Genomic DNA, 22,781 nt, shown 5'->3' with positions numbered 1-22,781 from the left:
AAAAAAACCCCAGCATACAGCCCCAATTTTATTGAAAAAATACGGTCTAAGCCGTCAGTTCACAGTTACCTGCAGAGGTACTTAGAGGGTGTAATGAAATGTATTCAAGCTGACAACAGCTGCACTGTTGGGCTGGTAATGTCATTAATAAAGGCTTTCTTATAACCTTGTATGCAGAAAGCATAACAAGTCTGACCATGATTTAACTCTGGTGGAAATTAGTTGTAAATGAATTTCCCCTTGCTTTTTGTTTTCTTTATACAGCAGAAATATTTTGGTCAAGCACAGCCAGCGTTATTTAACCACTAGTTTCAAAAGGACAAAAATCAGTTTAACCTGAAACAAAGTATGTACAAATGCAACCATAAAAATGATACAATATTAAAGTCTGCCAAGCATGCTTGCATTATAGGACAAAGGTATTTTGGATTAGGCTACTAGAAAACAAACTCATGCAACTGTTCCACCGGTTTCTTCTTTACCCATACAGAAACACACTGCTAATGCACAACCAGAGGTCTCTCTCGCAATGCTCAATTATTATTATTATTATTATTATTATTATTATTATTATTATTATTATTATTATTATTTGTGAAGAATTACTGTCTCTACCCTTTTTTTAGGAGTATAAAAAAAAAATCTGTGCAGTAAAAACAAAAAACAGAAACTTGACAGGGTGAAAGATAAGAACGAAGAAATAAATTAGGGAGTGTGGGAGCACGACATGAGTTTCCAGTTCAGACCTGCAAGAGGCATTCCATTAAAACAGCAGAAGAGGAAGTCCCCTGCCCATTCAATACCCTTTCCGACGTGTATACAATCATCCCTTGTTTCAGAGTCGGGTTCTTTTTCAGGAACTCGAGGAGGAGTTTGTTTTTGTCTCCTCCAGGATCAGTTTAAGCAGTAATGACATCAGAGGCGGACCAAAATCTCAACCCCCCCCACCCCCCTCCTGTGCTTTAGCTTTTTAAAAGGAGAGAAAAAAAAACAAAACACTGTTACCAAGAAACCCTGCTCAGACCTTCAGTAGCGGCTCCTGTCCTGCACAGAGTAAGGCGCCTGTAGAGAACAATGTCAGCATAACTGAGTGAATGCCCAGAGCCACGTCTGGATCTCTGCAGTGCCGGGGGAAGGCAGCCCAGTGCCGTTGGTTTGTGGTGGATTAGAGCTCTCCACTTTGTACGGATAAACGCTATGCAACCCTGAAACACTGCGCTTTACTGGATTGTGACAGTATGGGACTAGCAAATACACATCACAGGAGCAGTCTGCATTGTGAAATCAAAACAGAAGAGAAATAAATTGGCCGAACGGACAGGTTTGTATCAATTTGCTTTGATTTTCTATTCATATTAAAAGTGCTTGTTTTACACAAAAAGAGCATTTATTATTTGGTTGAAATATGTATGCCGGGTCAAATAATAAACACCCATTCTCATTTCTGACCTGCAGTGCTGAACAGTCCTGTTTATAACAGTCTGCATATAAAAAAAAAAAATGAACTGCTTACTCCCATGTCTTAGTGCGATTGATCGTATCTTTGTAGTTTTGCTTTCAAAATAAAATAAACCCTGAGTGCTGGATATTTAGGGACTAGTTCTACAGCAATGGCCAGTGCAGATTCCCAGACACATCTTTTAAATGCCGCCGGCGCATTCACTTTCCGACAGCCCACACTTCTATAAATAATTATTTTCCTTTCTAAACTACTAGTGGCACAGAATACTGAAGAGTGTGTTTTTAAATGTAATATTGCAAGCTTCTACACAATACTGTATAAATCTAGCTATCTATCATTATATATCTATATCTATATCTATATATATCCAAAACAATTGCATGGGTAACATGCAAAAAGTTTGCTCACAAGCAGCCAACCAGCACTATCTGGTGTCATGGCTCAGTGGGTCTATCCTGTCAGTAGGAGTCGATGGTTTGCTGACTGGGGGACAGAGGCCCCTGAGAAATTGTATCTCCAGTGACTGGTAAAGATACAGAAGGCATTGCGGCCTGGATTTCCCCTCTCAGGCAGGAGCAGCTGTGCAGCTTTGTTGAGAACGGAACTCTCTAGAACTCTAAACACAACGTATGGTCTGCGTTTTGTTTGTAGTTTCATTTATTTGTTAAGATAACCAGGACCCGCACGCAGTTACACAGTTTCATTTTCTTCATCCCTCATTATGTTGTTGTTTGAGGATTCTCATCTTTCAATATTTATACTTTAAATTGAAATAAGAAACTCTAAACAGCTTTATAAACACGATATAAAAAGCTTGGTTTTAAACTATTTAATTACCAATAATTGAACCTGTTGGGTACAATTTTCTTCTGATTTTACTAACACCGCATGCTTTGTGTTTTCACCTTGAATATGTCCTGTTAGGGTACTTAAAATGTGCAACCCAACAACGACGCTCAGAAATAGAAGCACAAAATGGATACCAGAGCTTACTGTGCCAACTGTGTCTCTGTTTCACGGCTCAAAGATTTAAATTGTACAGGTACTCTTTATAGTTTCAGAACTAGTCACCCATTCATCTCCATACATATATTATGTCCTATTCACAAACCAGACAGCAGCTGAAATATATCTCAGGATTCAGTTCCTTCTGTTCTATCCAAGCACCCTGACATTTATCCAGTTATGAATTATTCATTTGACACTGTTTAAATACGACGGCACTCCAGTTCCATCAGTCTGGTGAGCTCTCTTCACATGCTGGAAAGCTTGGAAACTGGTTTGGGGAGGTGCTGCATGTTCTCCTTATAGTAAGTCTGGTTAACACTCATTGTAGTTACTGTGCTGGTCTAAAAACCAAGCTGTAAAAATCATGGTCGTCCCGCTGGGCATGAACAGCCTTTTGTGTTTAGAAAATGTTAACTAATAAATTTGGTTCTATTGGTTTACCTAGAATTGGCTGAAGTGCGAAGTACAAACACAAATGAGGTCCAAATGCTGTGTAAATGGCCCTCTCTGTGTATAACAGAGAACACAAGCGACTCGTGTCATTAAGGAAGACTTGGCTGAATACATGAACCGCAGATATTTCTGTTACTTTTGTACTTTTCATTACCAAACTAAAAGACCACTGTCAGGCTCTGGGAGTCTTGCCAAGCATAAACAACCTCAATAAAACAGGTTATTTTATTTACTAATTTCAGATTACGAGTAAACTGACAAGACTTGTTGGCGTCCATGTATCTGGAGATTACAGGTTATCATGCCTTATTACACTTCACTGGTAATTGTAAATGCTTCCAATGCTACCTGGTTTTAGTGCAATATTAAAGGATAACACTGCAGAGCTCTCCACTCCTCAGGAGCAGCCACTCATGTGCAGAATGACATTTAAAGGACAGTTTCCATTTTAAGAAACATTCAATTAACTATGCTTTTAATTGAGTTCTAACCAGAGAAAGAAAATACTTGTGCTCAGCATACGCTCATGAACTGAATGTGTGTAGACTTCAAAAACACAAACATGGAGCTCTGTTCTTCTGTTATATCCGATGTCACTGCTCCAGATGTTTCCACAAACCCAGGAACGCCATTAGTTAAACATTCAAATTAATACAAATATTTACGTACAAATACTGCTTAGCTTCCGAAGTGCAGCTCGGATTTACTTAGATTTTCTAATTGGTGTATGCTAGCGTTTGCCAGAAAGACTACAGTAGCTCCTTTTATAATGGATAGCGCACAGATTTCTACAACAGATTATCACATCAAACTTTGCCACGAGATACATCATATGTGCATGAAATAAATGTGGATTTAATCTCCATGCTATGTTAATATAACAACGAAGACATTATGAGCATATATTTAAAACATTCTCTGAAAAAAGGAGACATGCCAATTAACTTGGAAATCCATATTCTTCTATTACTTTGGTCACAAACATACTCTTTACAGCCCACAGTGGCCCGTATCAGTATATTTTTGTTTCTAAGCTTAAAAAAAAAAAAAAAAAAGTAAATGCAAATGAAATGCATCTTTTTGTGAGGATAACGTTTCAACAATAACACATTGTCACATGTGTGGATAGCAGGTGTGTGTGAGTTTGAAAGCGTTTTACAATGTGATGAATGGAGTTTTTAATCCAGGATGTTTGGACGCAACAGATGTGGATAATATTATATTTAGGGTAACAAAGGGGGTGAACCAAACTTAAATACTGCCAGCTTGGAATGGAATGAAGGGGTGTGTCACCCCTCTCCCAAAAATAAGTTTAGTTTGGTAACATTTATGAACACCACCAGCTATCCAGTAAATGTTTTTTTAGATGCAGTTTGCTTGTTTTTTAAATGTTATTTTAGTTTTGTGTTTGTCAGTTATTTGGATGGTTTTGAGTCTTGTTTGTTTCTCTGTAATCTGCCATGTGCCTGTGCTGCCATCGTTCCTGTGGTATTCTGTGGCTCCTTTCATCTGGACTGTATTAAAGCTCTTCAAAGCAGTTTGCATCATCCGGGCTGGCTGAGAGCAATGCAGTAAACAGTCAAGCATCATCCGGGCTGGCTGAGAGCAATGCAATAAACAGTCAAGCATCATCCGGGCTGGCTGAGAGCAATGTAATAAACAGTCAAGCATCATCCGGGCTGGCTGAGAGCAATGCAGTAAACAGTCAAGCATCATCCGGGCTGGCTGAGAGTAATGCAGTAAACAGTCAAGCATCCTTTTTAACCCTTTTTCCTTTTGTGAACTCATCACACCTGCCTAAAGTTCCTCTTGTTCTCATTTACATAAAGCTCCCAATCTGCTGCTTGTATTCAACTTGTTTGAAGCGGAGCTCAGTAAATTACAAGTTGGAACTCTACAAATGTAAACGCTTACTAGATTTCACCTCCAAAAAAAAAATTTAATACTAATAACTGTAACATATAGTCAACCACACGTCATACTAATTACAACAAACAGTGTTGCATATGGCTGAACGTAAAAAAGACATTATGAAGTCATGCTGTTGGGAAATGTGATCTTTGGCTGCAGGAAACAGGACTCAATATGGGTTTGGCACGTCTGCGGTCAGCTATCCTAGTAACAGGTTTAATGGAAGCTTCCTGACCAAGGCGACAGTGTTCCGAGGGGAATGTTGCAAATATCCGGAGGCATACAGTATGCATAAAGAACAGAACTCTTTAATTGTGAATGTATTAACTCTTTACAGGTACTGGTGTAATATAAATATATATATATATATATATATATATATATATATATTATATATATATATATATATATATATATATATATATATATATATATATATATATAGACACACACACACACACTGTAAAACAGGATTTTTCTGTGGCAACTTAATTTCACTAATGGCCTTCAAGGTCAATTTTTGCTGCAGTAAATGTTTGCGCTTCTTTTTCTTTTAATGTACGGCACATATATGAATAATATATTTTATGGCACATTCATTTTATGGATTTTGAAAAAATGCAAAATTAGTAAACATTACTTGCTCACGTAATTTTCTTGTTTATATAAATCAACAAGTACAGAGAAACATCATCTGTAATTGACAAACCCAGGACTGGAAGACCCAAAAAAGCTGTCTAACAAGGATGAGCAATACTTGAAGATAATATCCTTAAGGAATAGAAAGACAAGCCTTGAATTGACAACAGAACTGGCAGAAGGCACAGGTGTCGTTGTCCATCAAAACAATGGTACAAAAGTCACTCTTGAAATCAGGATGTAAAAGGATGTATTGCAGTAAGAATAATTCTGTTAGAAAGGGGAACAAAACTAAAAGGCTAAAATATACACAAGAACACATAAATTGGAAATGGTCAAAGGTGCTTTGGACTGTTGAATGTTGAACTGTTTGGAATGTCAATTCAATGCTTGTCTTCAATTCATGTTATTGATTCACAACTTAGTCTTTATTATGAACTGCTACCTGGTAGGATTGGAGCTGAAAGCACCAGGCAATCAGACTCCTATTGCATACAACACGACAGACTTGGCTTCTTTCCCATCCCTCACAGCACAGTTTCAGCAGTACAGACTGTACAGCATGGCATCCGGACTCTAGCACATGGGGAGACAGAAGAAACCTAAATCTGTTTTCTTACATTGAGATTTTGCTCTCGGGAGACAGACAAAAACAAAAAAAAAAAGTGTTCAAAACTCTGTTTTCACGCAGGATTAATGCTGCTCTCTGTCATATTAAAGTACAGGGTTAGAAACTAACGCTTGCCCATTTGCCCAAGGTGAATTCGAACGGATGAGGACTAGATGATGTCTGTGTCTCAGTAGTGCTGTGGGCGAGTGCTTAAAAAAAGTGCACAGATCTACTCAAGTTTACAGGCTTGCGTTTCAAAAAATGTAGGGGTGTAGCAGTGGTGAACAAACACTCACAATGCTCACAAAACAGTCAAATCAGAACTGAAACCTCCTTTCATCTCCCCATATCATGCTGAATTTTGCATTATTTTGACATATGCAAATACGTCAGTGTTTCATTGAATTTTGTCTGTGTGATTACTTATGTTATTAATTTGTGGTTTAACTGTAAACTTTTGGTATAAACAAAATGTACTTTTTAAATAATATAAAAACGGCCATTTCCTCTCATTGTTTCACTTTTCAATTATGGATTTCTTTTTTGAAAAAGCCCAATTGCTTGAACACAACAACTTAGAAAGGTGAGGAAATGGCTATTCACTGGAGCTATTTTGTGTTTTGACGTTTTTATACTGTTTGATGTCTAAAAAGTAGTTTATAATACCAAAAGTTTACATTTAAACCATGGCAATGAATAAATTAACAGCGTATTGCAAGTGTAAAAATAAGCGTAAAAGTACTTTTACAAAAATGTGGAGATTTACACCGGGCTGTGTACCGCCCCCCTCCCCCCCCACAAAAGAAAAAAAAAAAAAAAAAAGAAAGATGATTTGCAAACACAAGGAATAGGGACATAGAAGAGGCAGCACAGTTTTCGGCATTCACAATTTGACTGGCTGCAGTAAGTCTACGCCTTCAGAAAATAAGATGTGCTGCAAGGTTTGTGTCCAGTATGACAAAAACCAGAGTGGCACACTTGCGACTGGGTCGTTTACCTTTAAGATAGAGTCCATTTTAAAGCACTTGAGCAACAATTACTACACACCATAAACACCTCTGTGATTTTAAAGTGGAAAGTGTTTTTTAGAACAGCTCACGCCCTTGCAAAGCAGCACGACCGTATTCTGATTTAAGGAGGTGTGACCTGGATGAGGCAAAAGGATTAAATGTGGGGAAAACCCTATAGAAATTTTAAACAGGCACAGGACTGTATATATGCTATTGCGAGGACCCAGAATGGCAACTGGTAAATATGTGTCTGTTACCTCGACCGGTTTTACAGATAGTTCTATTAATGAGGCAGTGATATGCTACGTGAAGTAAGCTGTCAATGGTGTTGTCCACACAGACTTTATTAGGGTTCGGAATGTGGGGAAGGCAGAAGCAGAAACACAATCCATGGATCTGGGAATGAGCATTCATCTTTATTCATCTTCTGTTTTTTGGATTAAAAAAAAAAAAAAAAAAAAAAAAAAAAATGTGTAAGTGTTCCATTTTTAGGAAAATAAAATGTAAGCCTATTACTTAAAGGACCCCAGCAGCTGTTGATGATTCCAACTCAGGAACTTTACATAAGGACTAGTGAGTTTCAAAAAGTACATGCGAATGTGGGGGCTTCAGAAAGGGGAATTCAAAGTAACCCCCACTTGGCTAGCACTGAATTTGCAACATCTGTTAGGAATTCACACTGTGTTCCTGCTGAAATGCCAGTGCCAAAGGGTTTTAAAACCCCATCAGAGTTCTGACTCTACACTCCCTTTACATTCAGTATGTTGTCAGCTCCAATGAAACCATGCATCCCATAGGGAACTCCCAGAGGATTTTACAAGAAAAAAAAGTCTTATTCACCAAATCAAGACAACCAAACTTGAAACTAAGCAGTAAAGTGAAAAATTGTCCTTGTTTCTTGTCTTTAGCAGAAAATTCTACTTTTTAGATCTGTATGTTCTTACTCAAAACGTCAAGTAGTACAATTCATATTTTCAAAAGATCTGAGCTATATATAAAAATCTCTACTCTATCTATTTCACTGGGAAAACAACAGCAGAACCAACCATCAATTGAGTTTATGTGTTAATAGAAATTAGCTGTAATCCAAGCTTGACAGAAGCAGGGAACAGCGCAGCTTCACTGGCCCAGCCTGCCATTGCTGGCTACTACCTGGGCTCAACGGAGGGTTCATGTTAGGTTGTTTTTATGCTGTATGGCTTCCTCTGCCAAGATCCCAAGAATGTACTCTGGATAAATAAAATAAGTATCAAATAAACTATGGACTATGCAGCCAATTACAAGAAATATTTACCCTGAGAGGAGCCTTCCACTCTAAATAAACAATGAATCAGTACTTCTCAAAACATGTGCAATGTGGAGGCATTCACCTCTGCATTGTTTATAGTGTAAAAATATGAATTATCCTGAGGTCTTAGGCCCGGAGCTGGACGTGCTTCACATTTATTTGGGTTTTGCTGCATGGCAGATCTTCCCACCGCAGTGTGGTCTGAGCTGTTAAATAATTTGTTCGGGGAGGAAGACCACTGGCCCACATTGAGAGAGTCAGACTGGTGCTGAAACGAGCACATCATAACAGCCTGTCTGTGGCTTTCCAGCTCATACTGAGGGGAATTCTCACACAGCGACACCAAGACAGAGGCACATCTGGGGGGGGGGGGGGGGGGGGCAGTGGGTGCACATGAGTGAAAGCAAAGTACAGAGACTTTCACAAGTGTATTGACTGCATTTGGTAGACACATTTTTGTTTTGATTCAGGTCATTACAAGTTGTTTTTTGGTGACCCACATCACACAGATAAATGCCTCCAGCTTGTCTTGATTACACCTGGTTTTACTCGGGCTTCTTACTTGATCTTTTAGTACAATTGTCTTTTAAATAGCACATGTAGACTTACAAAAAGAAAATAAAAATATGCATGTTCTTTGGCTAGCAAATACATCTGCTGACTTGTATTTATTTCTCCATTTCAGATTTATCATTCCCCAACTACAGTATATAAATTAGTAAAAACAAAAAAAAAATAAAAAAATAAAAACAAACAATGAAGCCACTGACATGGACTTTCTTTGCAATATTTTATCTGTCAGCCTGGGTAGAATGCAGAAAACTGCATTTACAAACTAGTGGTGCATCACCACATAGGAGGAACCCCAGGTCGACAGACGAGGAGGAGAGCAATAAGAAATGCTCGTACACCTTCCTGATCCCACAGCAGAAGATCACAGGGCCAATCTGCGCGAACGCCAAGGGGCCAGTGCCTGACAAGGAGCGTGTGACCCGCATGGAGCTGGAGGACCTGAAGGAGATCCTGTCCAAGCAGAAGAGGGAGATTGAGACGCTGCAGCTGGTGGTGGACGTGGATGGAAACATTGTGAACGAGATGAAGCTGCTGAGGAAGGAGAGCCGCAACATGAACTCCAGGGTCACCCAGCTCTACATGCAGCTCCTGCACGAGATCATCCGCAAGAGGGACAACTCCTTGGAGATCTCCCAGCTGGAGAACAAGATCCTCAACGTCACCTCCGAGATGCTCAAGATGGGCAGCCGCTACAAGGAGCTGCAGCAGCGCTATGCGGAGCTGGCCGGGCTGGTCAATAACCAGTCAGTAATCATCACCATGCTGGAGGAGCAGTGCATGCGCACCTACACCAGGAAGGACCTCCCTGCCATGCCTCCTCTGGTGCAGGTGGTGCCCGAGCACATCTCCCCAAACAATCGCTACAGCAGCAGCCTGTACGGCGGCAACGAGATCCAGAGGGACCAGAACCAGGCTTACTCCAGGGACAGGGGGATCCGAATGGACCCATCCCCAACCTCTGTGGCTCTGGGGATCCCCCCTGCACAGGGTACGGCCATCTCCGACGGTAAGCTCATACCACACATGCCCTTTCTGTTATTTGAAACACAATGAGATGTTTCGATCAATCCTGAAGCTCTTTAAACATGCAAATAAATCCTTCTGGTTCATTTTAATACCATTATCATTAGATTCACAAGCCCAACAGCTTGCTGGGAGAGGCTGGGTGTAACTGTGGGCTGTCTCACAGTCTGTGCCTCAGTGCTGGCTCCAAAGCCAGCAGCGACTGCTGTGCAATGTCTCTATCGCACATTAGGAGACTGTACAAGCTGGAAAAACCCTTTAGTTAATCATTAGCCTCAATAAGCCAAGCATTTCCTTGTGTTAGGCTCTGAAACGCAGCTCCAAAGAAAACTATTTTGGGCCGATGCCCAGCTCTATTCACCGATCTTCAGATTAACACATCTGGAAAGGTACTCAAGGAAAAAAAAAAACTGGTCATCGTGAATATATGAAAAGCCACATCTAAAAAGATAAACTACAGAGATGTGTATGTTCTTTTAAAAATGTAAAACCTTTAACCTCACTAGAATTCAATCAGAAGGAAATTCCAAATTTCTTTGAAACATTTTAATTATAAAACTGATTGGAAAAGTCAAAGTCATTGAATCTCTTCTACTATTGCAATGCCAAAAGGCAGAAATGTGTTCCAAGTCTAGACTTCTGTTATGTCTGAACTTTTTGTAACAGGGCAGAAAAAAAAGATTAATTTTGTATTGCATTAATCACTTATTACATCAAGTACCTTAATCTGCTGTGAATTAAACTGTAGAGAATGGGATTCGTCTGACACATACATACTGTAAAATGTGCTGAACACCCTCTCGGTTACTCTGCACACAAGCAGCCTAATCCCTCCAGTCTGCAACCACTTGATCCCACCAGGATCATATGAAAGCCATTCTCCAATCAAGCACATTACAGTGTATATGTGTTCCTGTCTGTTTACACCCCCAAACAGCCAACTGTATGTACTTTCAAAGCCAATCACAGTGAACAGTATGTCCAAGAGTTGTGAATGAATCACAAGAGTTGTGAATGAATGGTACAGTGCAGCACCTTAGTAACAAGCCAAGCTGACTGAAAAGAGGGGTGCAGAGTTTGTGTACTCCACATATCTACTGATTGGAAAGAGGGGTGCAGAGTTTGTGTACTCCACATATCTACTGATTGCAAAGAGGGGTGCAGAGTTTGTGTACTCCACATATCTACTGATTGGAAAGAGGGGTGCAGTGTTTGTATACTCCACATATCTACTGATTGGAAAGAGGGGTGCAGAGTTTGTGTACTCCACATATCTACTGATTGGAAAGAGGGGTGCAGAGTTTGTGTACTCCACATATCTACTGATTGGAAAGAGGGGTGCAGAGTTTGTGTACTCCACATATCTACTGATTGCAAAGAGGGGTGCAGAGTTTGTGTACTCCACATATCTACTGATTGGAAAGAGGGGTGCAGTGTTTGTATACTCCACATATCTACTAATTGGAAAGAGGGGTGCAGAGTTTGTGTACTCCACATATCTACTGATTGGAAAGAGGGGTGCAGAGTTTGTGTACTCCACATATCTACTGATTGGAAAGAGGGGTGCAGAGTTTGTGTACTCCACATATCTACTGATTGCAAAGAGGGGTGCAGAGTTTGTGTACTCCACATATCTACTGATTGCAAAGAGGGGTGCAGAGTTTGTGTACTCCACATATCTACTGATTGCAAAGAGGGGTGCAGAGTTTGTGTACTCCACATATCTACTCCATCCAGGGGGCTCAAGTGCAGACTGACCGTGTTTCTTCTACACTTCCTTTGGCTCACTTTCAATATCTTTGAATGGGAAGAGATATTGAAAAAAATTTCTCTTGTTCCTAAAAAACACAGGGAAAGGCCATAAATTAAGAGAGACTCAGCTAAGTAATACGAGAAGAGAAGGATTAGTAAACTCCTTGTGGCCGAGTACATTGCACTCAGCAGCCAGAACCTCCCGGACCGCTTCCTTCCACGAGTCAGGAGTTCAGGAGGGGCCGTGGCTTTCAAACACAAAATCACAAGCAGGATAGCATGAAGAGAAATAACCTCTAAAGCAAAAGAGTAAATCACCCCACCATCTCTTACTTACCAAAGGTAGTATTAATTCAATGAGATTGCTTGTGAAAGTACTCCCCCTGCAGATACGAGCCGACATACAAGCTGAGAGCACATCATATTCAGTCAACTATGAACAAGTGCTGGCACTGAGCTCTAGTTCCTGCCTTTTGTGTTAGTATTCCAGAGGGAAGCTGAGCATTTCCCAAAGAAAATACAAATGAAAAGAGCACACAGCGAGAACCAGTATCAACAATTCTCCATTCTTCTCAAAACAAAGGGCTAACAAATATTACTGTTTTCTTTATAGCATGGACACTTTTTTCTGAAGTATTGCTTATTTAATTACTGGTGGCTGTGGTGCTTGTCTTTCTGAAGCCCTTTCTCCATGTCCTGCAGGACCTTTTAAAGACTGTTACCATGTCCGTAAGGCTGGCTATACAACCAGTGGGATCTACCTGATCAAACCTGACAACAGTGATGGTGTGATGCAGGTGTGGTGTGAGCACGGACTGGACAATGGGGGCTGGACAGTCATCCAGCGCAGGATGGACGGCTCAGTCAACTTCTTCAGGAACTGGGACAATTACAAGGTAAATGTATACCTCCTCCCTGTCATGTGTAACACTGCTCTATACTGTCATGAAAAGAGTCAACTAACAATACTACACAGACATTATGATACCAGAAAAACCCACAGCGTTACATCAGTACGAACCACCTACTTCAAGTCAGAAAACTACACAGGATTCATAACACCCACACAACTTCCCATGTGTGCAGTGTAAAGCGAAAGACTAGCAATGGCAAATTACATTTTTTAAAAAGCAAAAAAATAAATTAAAAAAAATTACTACTACTACTACGACTACTACTACTACTAATAATAATCTAGCCTGGACAAAATACCAAAAGTAAATACAATACGACTATTTAGCCTAAACAGACGGTCTGCCCTGCAATCAACCTGTCAAAAGCACTGTGCTTAGTGTTTCAGGGAGTAAGCCATATCAAATGTGCGAAAACAAGAAGACAAACAAATTCAAAAATCACCATTTTAGCAAGTTAAATACATTCTACTACTGAGATTCAAATAACTGTTTGGTATGTACAATTATTTCCAAAGTGGGGATTGTTTCTGGGGGTTTGTTAAGGGAACAAGGACTAAGCACTGACCAGTAAAGCCACAGCATGAGGGTGGGATCATTTGCACATTTCCTGCTCGCCTTCTGCAGTGTTAAATCCTCCTGATTCCCTGACCTTGAAGTCACAGTGAGCCTCTAATGTATATAAATGAGAAAATTAGCAGACAATCTGTTTTATTCTCTGACCCTGGATCAGAGTTAAGAGACTCACGATATACTGTGGTGGACATTTAGCAGTCTTTACTGGATCAGAGTTAAGAGACTCACGATATACTGTGAAGGACATTTAGTAGTCTTCAATAGCAAGCCAGAGACCACACAGACAGGAGATGGACGGAAATGCCAACTCTGCCTCCACATACAATCACAAAATAAAAGATTTTTAAATGATGAAAATCCCATTTCTTCATTCTGTTCTTTTGGGGGTGCTATGAAATTAAACCTTTGCACGATACAGTTTGGTATTACTTTCTTCGCTTTGTAAAAACAATATGTATGAGACCTCAAATCAATGTGTGCCTCCTGTAGAAGTCTTTACTGGATCAGAGTTAAGAGACTATCGATATACTGCTAATAAATAAATAAATAAATAAATAAATAAATAATAATAATAATAATAATAATATACTGTGAAGGACATTTAACAGTCTTTACTGGACCACATTTTTATGAGACCATTAAAAGAAACAACTCTAATTTTCACTTTGTAACATGTCAAATAAATACATTCCGGAACGGTAACACGTTAAATAGTAGCCAGTACAGATTTGTCATGTACACAGATTACTTAAAGTTTCCATAGCTTCTCAAAAGTCTGTGACCTTCCTTTTGTGAATAATTTCAGGAGTGGTTTAGAACAGAACACGGACAGGAATATGCCAAACCATAATTGTGAAAATTAAAAACAGCATGTGCTGATCACTGAAACATTTCTTTCAACACTCAAAGTTTCTAAACAAAGGGGACCACCTATTGAAAACATTACCAAAAAACTTTAAAAGGCTACAAGAAAGAGGTCATGTTGGCTCGGGAACAGTATGATCTAACCCTCTACATACCAGTCACTGCAGATCACAATTGGGAGCGTTAGCCCTACTGCAGAACCAAAATATACTAAAGTGATAATTGGGTGCCTGTGTGTTACACTGAAGACCACATTATATACCCAATACTAAATATGTAAGATAAATGAATCATTTCACAACAAGTTTAACTTCCAGATATTGTACAGTACTACTAAGCATTTATTTCCTTTTAGAAAGGGTTTGGTAACATCGACAATGAATACTGGCTGGGTCTGGAGAATATCTACAACCTGGCGAAGCAGGGGAGCTACAGGCTGCTGATCGAGCTGGAGGACTGGACAGACAAGAAGGTGTACGCCGAGTACAGCAGCTTCCACCTGGAGCCCGAGAGCGATTTCTATCGGCTGCGACTGGGCACGTACCAAGGGAACGCCGGGGACTCGCTCATGTGGCACAACGGCAAGCAGTTCACCACGCTGGACAGAGACAAGGACGCTTTCTCAGGTAAAAACACATCAGCCCCTGTTAGCCTAATATCCAGGATGAATCAGTCCCCATGCTAAACATGTGTGACACACAAATAAACTAAAACCCTTTTGGCTCCTTCTGGAATCATGCTGTAGAAGACTATGTTGTAAGTAACCTCTATGTATTCGGGTTTGCTCATTTAATACCACACCCCTAACGTTTCTCTGGTTTCCTTGTCTCTAGGTAACTGTGCCCATTTCCACAAGGGCGGCTGGTGGTACAACTCGTGTGCGCAGTCCAATCTAAACGGGGTGTGGTACCGCGGGGGGCACTACCGCAGCAAGTTCCAGGACGGGATCTACTGGGCAGAGTACCGAGGGGGGTCCTACTCCCTCAGGGAGGTTCAAATGATGCTCCGACCCATTGACTGAAGAGTGGAGACTATCCAACAGCATCAGATTGCCAAAATAATACCCCCCTTCCCTTCCTTCCTCTATACATATTTTATATAAGCACACCCTCTTCAAAAAAATATTCATTAAAAGGATCCTCCTGATGGAAATGTTATACATTTGGATTACTGTTCCAGAGAGAGAACTTCATTCAGGCTACAAGCTATTCTGCTGGAAGCAAAGAAACTGGCCTTTGCTCATTATCACACTAACTTCCATACTCCCACCCAGGGCTGGGTACTGTGGAGCCTCCGTGAGGACCAGCGTTCTGCTAGAGGAAATGACAAACACACACACAGAGATTCCTTCATGCTTGTGACATGCTTTTCAAAAAGATTAAAACACCTGTAATTCATCCTAGGAATGAAATAGATTGGGGGAAAAAATGTGCATTTGATGTTTGTTGTTTTTATATTCAAGTATCTTAAAACCACAAACATGTCTAATATTTAAATACTACAAGTTTTATCCCAAACAATGTTCTGCACTTTCAACTATACTATGCTAGCCTTGGTATGTAAATATATTTGGCCTGATTTGTAATGCTTGCAGTTGTCCCTATTGAGTTATTTATCAGTCATGCTTGATTGTGTTTGTACTGTTCCGGTGATGTTGTAAATTGTGTAAATGTTGTTTACAGCAAATCGTACTTTCCAACCCAGTCACAGCACCCCCAGTCGCCTCCCGCATCACAAGCAAGCCAGAGACCCCACAGACAGGAGATGGACGGAAATGCCAACTCTGCCTCCACATACAATCACAAAATAAAAGATTTTTAAATGACGAAAATCCCATTTCTTCATTCTATTCTTTTGGGGGTGCTATGAAATTAAACCTTTGCATGATACAGTTTGGCATTACTTTCTTCTCTTTGTAAAAACAATATGTATGAGACCTCAAATCAATGTGTGCCTCCTATAGAAATGATTCAATGTAAACAGCAACACACAGTATTAAAGATACCAAAGTGACCCCCCTGGTGTTAGTCAATTGACCCTTTACCTTAAAGCCATTGTCTCTGCACCACAGAAAAGGACATGGCCAGCAAACAAGTACACGAAGCCTTACTCAAATAAAAAAGTTAATTATGCAGCTACAGCCAAAGTACTGAAAAGACTGTGCAAACTGAATTAAGTGTACACTGTTGAACACTTTGCATTTTAGTATCTGACTGCACTCAACAACAGGAAGCAATCATTCCATACCAACAGGATCAGGTCACACATACTTGTTTTTGGAATTATGCAATGCAGTAATACTAGGAGGAATATGCTGTACAGCCAAAGTACCACTGTGCAGCAGACAACCAGCAAGCAACACATTGACTTAATCCAGAGGGGCACAGGTGGAAACCAAAACCACTTCAAATGGATTTAGAGTACAAGTACTGACAGGTTTATCTAAATGGAAATAAATCAAGTAACATTTATTCTATTGCAAACATCTGAACTACTTTTTTTATATAAAAATACTAAAAGAAACTAAAATGTGTTTCTGTTAGCATTTCTACATCCAGCACTAGTGAGTGCTTAGAAGTTACGGATGATAATAAAAATAAAAAGTCCAATAAATTCCATGAAGACTACGAAGGGAGAACGACAGATTTTAGGAGGCATGTGCACAGTGTTCCAAAGAAACAGCAGATTCCAATTAAGGTCTTGACATTGTGCTACTATTTTAGAGAGAATGAGCGACAGGAAATACAAATACCTCAGTTAGGTATGGGGTTTAATTCATCCAATAAAAACAGAGCTCTAGTGAATCTCCTACTTCTCCCATGAGTTACTACAGGGAATGTAACATTAGCTTAATTTGTCAAATCTGGACAATGTATTTTAGAAGTTGCAAAAATCTTGTCATGCCTAGGAGGCACTTGCTTATTTTAACCTTAACGATGTCTTGTGGCTGCAAAGGATTTGTGCTCAGAACTGCTTCCAGATACAAGTGTTTCTAATCAATATCAAATCAACCTGCCTGCAAACCATAAATATTGGCTTTTATTCTTCAGTTACGACTCTAATATCTAAACTTCTGCCTTTTAATATTTTTCCCCTGGTGTAACCTTGGATGCTGCAATCAACATCATTTGAAGTTACAGCAGTATTTCCATTCGGAACGAGCTTTCCAGATGCAGTGCACAGTAGGGGTTTGGAAGAGGAGCGCAAGTCCACACCAAGAGCCAGGGAACTTCTTTAAACTAAGAGAGGTCTGTCACAACAGAGACTAGAAGATTCCAGGGACTTTTTGCGACAGTTCACCCGCTACCGAATCCGAATCCTTGAGCGCGTCCCTGCATCGCTGATCTACATACCAGAAAAGCTGTGCCAACCATAGTGTGTGCCCAGCTGCATGACTTTCCAACAACTGGTTGCGTTGCTGCTGCTGCATTTTTCACAGCTTTCAAAAAAGAGATGCAAACCAATGAGCTGCTGCATGGAGCAAGCACAGCCCCTCCTCAGCGGAGGTGCTTAACTGCTCAGTTACTTTTGTTAATTAATCTGACTAAACAAATGTATCTAGAGCAACCTGCACAAGACCAATAGGTAATGCCTTATAGTTTTTTTTATATGAATATTAACTTATGGTACACATTTATTTAAATACATATTGTTTATTTAGCTATCCAGTTTATCCCCTTAGTTTATGGATGCACAAATGTGGTCACTGTGATAAGTGAGCTGACATCAATCTCTTGTGCAAGTGTAAAAGGTAAGAACCACATGTACATGTGCATCTGCGATGGCTTACATTGCATGAGAAGGGTTACCTACTGGATTACTAGCTGTCTGCCAGTGAGAGTCACCCGGCACACAATTGTACTTTACCTGTTAAAACCACGTCCCTCAGTTAAAACTCAGCTGTCCTGTCAGAATAAGAAACATACGGCTCTCCCCATGTTATAATTTTCTCTATAGGATTATAACAAATTTATGACAAGAATAAATCAGCGATTTTAATGCATATCAGAGATGGTGCACGACAGGGAGAGCAGCTTTTTCCCCTCCTGAATGCCAGACTGACTAAGCCCTCCCAAACAGCCTTCAGAGAAATCCCTGCTCTATGCAGATGCAGGAGTTATGAATGTAGCAGAAAACAAATAAGTGCAAGAATGTATATGCATTTTAAGAATATCTATCTAATATCGGTCTATCTACATCTATCACACACAAAGAAAAAAAAAAAACTACCTGGGATTAATGTCTTTGTTATTTTATTTTCTGTGCTTTTCTATGCATTTCTCTTGGACACAGGCTGTGCTGCCAGTACCTAGAAAAAGAACCTGCTAACTACTTCTCCATGAATCATGTATTTATTTAGCACTCCATACAGCAAAGCAATTTCAGATAGGAGCAGCTGGAAACAACATCTCCAGGAGGGACCCAGAACACTAAAGCTCCAGCAAGCCCTTCCTCAGTATATTGCCTCCTCACACTAAGTTAACATGACACTTACCAGCCAGTGGAATGACAGCTTGCACTCATTATGTGCACGTGTGATTTGAGATGGTATTTACAAGCCGGGTACAGTTCTGGTAATTGCTGATGTTACACATATTCTACTGTTTATAAGAGCAGGAGGACTGGTTAAGCCTGCTGGAGCCCAAGGTTAAAGCTTCCCCATAAGCAGAGACAGCACAGCTCTGAGCACAGCTGGTACAGCTGATCCCTAAGGATAATGTGGAAATATAATTTGAAACGTTCTATTGCTTCATTGATCTTACCCAAATAAGGGATACAGGGAGTCATGCTCAAGGTGCTGATGTATTCTCGGAGCCGTTTGTAATTATCTTCCTTAGCCATCAGGTACTCTAATTTTTCAAAGGTAGTTTTATCTTTCCGACTTAGGAGCTGAAAACGAAAAAGAATACAGGAGAAAACATTTGAATAAAATGACAGTATAAAACTAGTAACAAATATAGCCCTTAAAACGTTTAAGATAAATATTGCACAAGCTTTGCTTTAAAATATTAATTAGAAAAATTAGACTTTTTTTTTTATGTAATTCCTGGCAAAAGTTATGAATTAGGTATCTGTTTGTGTTCTTGGAAAGGACCAGGAACAAAAACAGTGTGCTGCTGGTGTGCACCAAGAGTTACATTGCTATCCAGTGACAGCACTCTAGCAGGTAGCAGTGCTGTTTATAATGCATCAGAAACAGCTGCATCCACAGTGAGCTCATCAGGCAGAGTATCCACAGTGAGCTCTGAGGAGAGGGGCAGTAACACAGCGGCAGGGGAGTGAAGCTGATCCACAGTGAGCTCTGAAGAGAGGGGCAGTACCAAAGGGGCAGGGGAGTGAAGCTGATCCACAGTGAGCTCCGAGGAGAGGGGCAGTAACACAGGGGCAGGGGAGTGAAGATGATCCACAGTGAGCTCCGAGGAGAGGGGCAGTAACACAGGGGCAGGGGAGTGAAGCTGATCCACAGTGAGCTCCGAGGAGAGGGGCAGTAACACAGGGGCAGGGGAGTGAAGCTGATCCACAGTGAGCTCCGAGGAGAGGGGCAGTAACACAGGGGCAGGGGAGTGAAGCTGATCCACAGTGAGCTCTGAAGAGAGGGGCAGTAACACAGGGGCAGGGGAGTGAAGCTGATCCACAGTGAGCTCCGAGGACAGGGCCAGTAACACAGGGGCAGGGGAGTGAAGCTGATCCACAGTGAGCTCCGAGGAGAGGGGCAGTAACACAGGGGCAGGGGAGTGAAGCTGATCCACAGTGAGCTCCGAGGACAGGGCCAGTAACACAGGGGCAGGGGAGTGAAGCTGATCCACAGTGAGCTCTGAAGAGAGGGGCAGTACCAAAGGGGCAGGGGAGTGAAGCTGATCCACAGTGAGCTCCGAGGAGAGGGGCAGTAACACAGGGGCAGGGGAGTGAAGCTGATCCACAGTGAGCTCCGAGGAGAGGGGCAGTAACACAGGGGCAGGGGAGTGAAGATGATCCACAGTGAGCTCCGAGGAGAGGGGCAGTAACATAGGGGCAGGGGAGTGCGCTCATGTGGCAGTTGGAATCAAAGCACTTACAGGCTTGGAATTAAGGCATGCACTATTTGAACATGCCCCGGTCCGTACACATTACAATCAGGAAACAGAGCACTATATTAGACTGGGAATGAAATAGGATGCTGGTACTCACCGCCCATGTTTTGGTTAGTCTGAAGATCGGTGCGCTTTGTAAACCAGATACTACAGACATCAGTGCATGGAGATTATTGAGCTCACAGAGTTTCTGAAAGATACAAAAAGATCACAATGAGATGTACTGGCATTCTGCTTATTAGGGATACAGTACATATCGGTCATTTGATAGGAACACCAATTTTAACAACTTAAAAACTTTGCAAGTACAATTACAAACCATAGCCCAATAGGTTTAAAGGTTTAGGTCAAGTAAACAACATTAAAAAAACACTGTTTTAAAGCTTTCTCATGAAAGCAATGCAGAAAATGCTCACTGCATAGGATAGTCAATATCACCTCATTTTAATGAATTTAGCAATTAAAAAAAAAAAAAAAAAAAAAGCGTTACCTTTCCCGTTTTAATATAATGACTCAACACTTCTGCTCTTATTTTCAGTGTTTGTGCATGAAGAATTTCTCGAACCACCCAGAAGGTGACCTGCAGGATAAAAACACACAGTGGTAAACTTCGTGCGCTAATGAAAACCTCCTAGGGCAGGATGACCTCAGATTATCGGTTTACCAGCCAGCCACTTCATTATACTGCCCAGGTCACTGACACTGTGTGCTGCTCGTTGTTAATCCGGCGCTACAGCAAGAGAACCTTTTCAGGGGTTTCACACTCCCTGTGTACTGAGGGAACTGCTTCCATTAACACCTGTATTACTGTACCAGGGGTAACTTTTATAAAGGCCTTCCACAGTTTTGACTGTCTAAAAACTGCACGTAACTACATGAATGCCAGAGTCTTAAATAATACGCCACTATGAGCACCCCTGGGTTTTTATACAGATGTCAGCACAAAGTGTTTTTTAAGGAGCCACATGTTAAAATAGTTTACAGACAGATAATTCATCAGTAAAAAGCCAAGTAGGAAAACTCCCAGCATTTTCAAACAGCTGATATCACTCAAAGGTTGTCAAACTCTACTGTTATGCACTTTCTAGAAGTTATTGACACTTTACTTTCGCCAACTGAATCAATTCTGCAACAGGTACATTCCAAGCTTAAATTCAACATCGGGCTCTTGTCGCTAAGGAACATGTCTCCTGATGTGGCAATGTGAGGGGGAGGAAAAATATGTTATAACTGCTCAGAACGCAGAAATGCTGTGCGAATACTTTGAAAAAGGAAAACAGATGTGAGTAATGTGGAACAGCTGGCAGGAGCTGATGGAGGGGGCGAGAGATGTTAATCTCAGCAGATTTATGTGTGATGGATATGATGGATGAGGAAGAGTTCTGGCCGAGTGAAGATGAGATCAGCTTTTCAGAGCCACTTGTAATAATTAGAGGAATATAACAGAGGACAGCCTGTGGTGAGAGAGGGGGGAGGCAGCACACAGCCACACTTGGGCAACAGTTTCAACCAACATACTGTATACAGCCCAGTCTTACAAGGGCTGTCCCCCTGCTCTATAAAAGGCAGCTGGACTGGGAAGATTTCTTTTTCCAAACTACTATAATAAGAGAACCATGTTGGATTCAGTTTCTCAAGTATCCAAAGAAAACGTTAAGGAAGGAAGAAAGAACGAGAGAGCAAGGCAGAGGCAAATTAAGCTGTTTCTTGCTAATTCTAAAGCAATGACTGGCTGATGCAGTCTGGTTTTGGTTCCACATGCTTTATTAATAAAATTTAATGTGAAAGAAAAAATGCTATATTGGCCACAGAGAGCCTTCAAAGTTGTATTAAACATGTTTATAGACTTATAAAAACAAGCATATTAAATGATATATTGGTTCCATTAAAAAAAAACAAAAAAAAAAACACATTCTTTCTAGTAATACAAGGTAAGGTTTCAAATGTAAGCATATGTTGTAAAATAAACAACAGGGCACTGTAAAGTACCTGTTCGCCCCCTTTTCACCATTCTTATTGGGCAGCAGTAATGTGACCAGCTGCAAAAAGGGTTCCAGAGCTGGCACCTATAATACAGCTATTGAGCAAATAAATAATAGTCTGAAGCCTTCCACACAGCCATGGCCCTTGTAAAGGTTTTAGAGCTCCGGGTGGCAGTGTGCCAGTGTAGACTTAAAAAGCTGGCGAAAGAAGTCATGCAGCTCTTACATACTGTAGCTTTCATCGCCATGTCATGTTTACCTTGGAGACCACGCACAAAAGGCAAAAGGCTGTTTGCTAAAGAAAACAAAATGTATATTGATCTCATTAACAGCCTGTATATTTTTTCCCAAAGCACATTATTCAAAACTGGCACGAGTCACTTGCCATTAAAAAGAATGTGCAATGAAATATAGATATACAATGTCACACACAAACACACTTCAGGAGTCCAAGGGAATTAAAGCCAGGAATATACAAAAAAAACAAAAGCAAATGAAAGCTTTCACTTACGTGGTTAAACCTCCTTGTAAAGGCTACAGCATTTGGTGCAGAACTGTACTTTTCTTTTTTATTCCAGCCACAACTCGCCAGCTCCTGAAAAAGATAGATATTACATTTATATTAAAAACAAAGCCAGTTTACTATTG

General features: G+C 40.6%; 2 protein-coding genes across 3 annotated transcripts in view; one reads left to right on the top strand and one right to left on the bottom strand.

Moving 5' to 3' along the window:
• Positions 1-22,781, bottom strand: part of LOC117417280 (ras-specific guanine nucleotide-releasing factor RalGPS2-like) — a 70,988-nt gene that overhangs the window by 15,859 nt on the left and 32,348 nt on the right. For both annotated transcript variants that reach the window (XM_059035211.1, XM_059035210.1), the window contains exons 5-8: positions 22,645-22,728; positions 20,642-20,731; positions 20,249-20,341; positions 18,844-18,970 (exon numbers count right to left, since the gene is read on the bottom strand). In XM_059035211.1, the coding sequence (XP_058891194.1) occupies positions 18,844-18,970; positions 20,249-20,341; positions 20,642-20,731; positions 22,645-22,728 (394 nt within the window). The remainder of the gene's footprint in view (positions 1-18,843; positions 18,971-20,248; positions 20,342-20,641; positions 20,732-22,644; positions 22,729-22,781) is intronic.
• Positions 982-15,971, top strand: LOC117417282 (angiopoietin-related protein 1-like). Its single transcript, XM_034029311.3, has 5 exons — positions 982-1,321; positions 9,067-9,960; positions 12,432-12,625; positions 14,436-14,706; positions 14,914-15,971. Exons 2-5 carry the CDS (start codon positions 9,138-9,140, stop codon positions 15,099-15,101), a joined length of 1,476 nt encoding a protein of 491 aa, XP_033885202.1. The 5' UTR covers positions 982-1,321; positions 9,067-9,137; the 3' UTR covers positions 15,102-15,971.

This window comes from Acipenser ruthenus, chromosome 12 (genome assembly GCF_902713425.1).
Source record: "Acipenser ruthenus chromosome 12, fAciRut3.2 maternal haplotype, whole genome shotgun sequence".
In the NCBI taxonomy this organism is placed as follows: domain Eukaryota; kingdom Metazoa; phylum Chordata; class Actinopteri; order Acipenseriformes; family Acipenseridae; genus Acipenser; species Acipenser ruthenus.
This window is presented reverse-complemented; position numbering and strand designations above follow the sequence as displayed.

Excerpts from the sequence above, each read along its gene's own strand:
- LOC117417282 (XM_034029311.3), top strand. The coding sequence starts at position 9,138 with ATGAAGCCACTGACATGGACTTTCTTTGCAATATTTTATCTGTCAGCC. Across the intron at positions 9,961-12,431 it reads GGGTACGGCCATCTCCGACG|GACCTTTTAAAGACTGTTAC; the intron begins GTAAGCTCATAC and ends CATGTCCTGCAG. Across the intron at positions 12,626-14,435 it reads GGAACTGGGACAATTACAAG|AAAGGGTTTGGTAACATCGA; the intron begins GTAAATGTATAC and ends ATTTCCTTTTAG.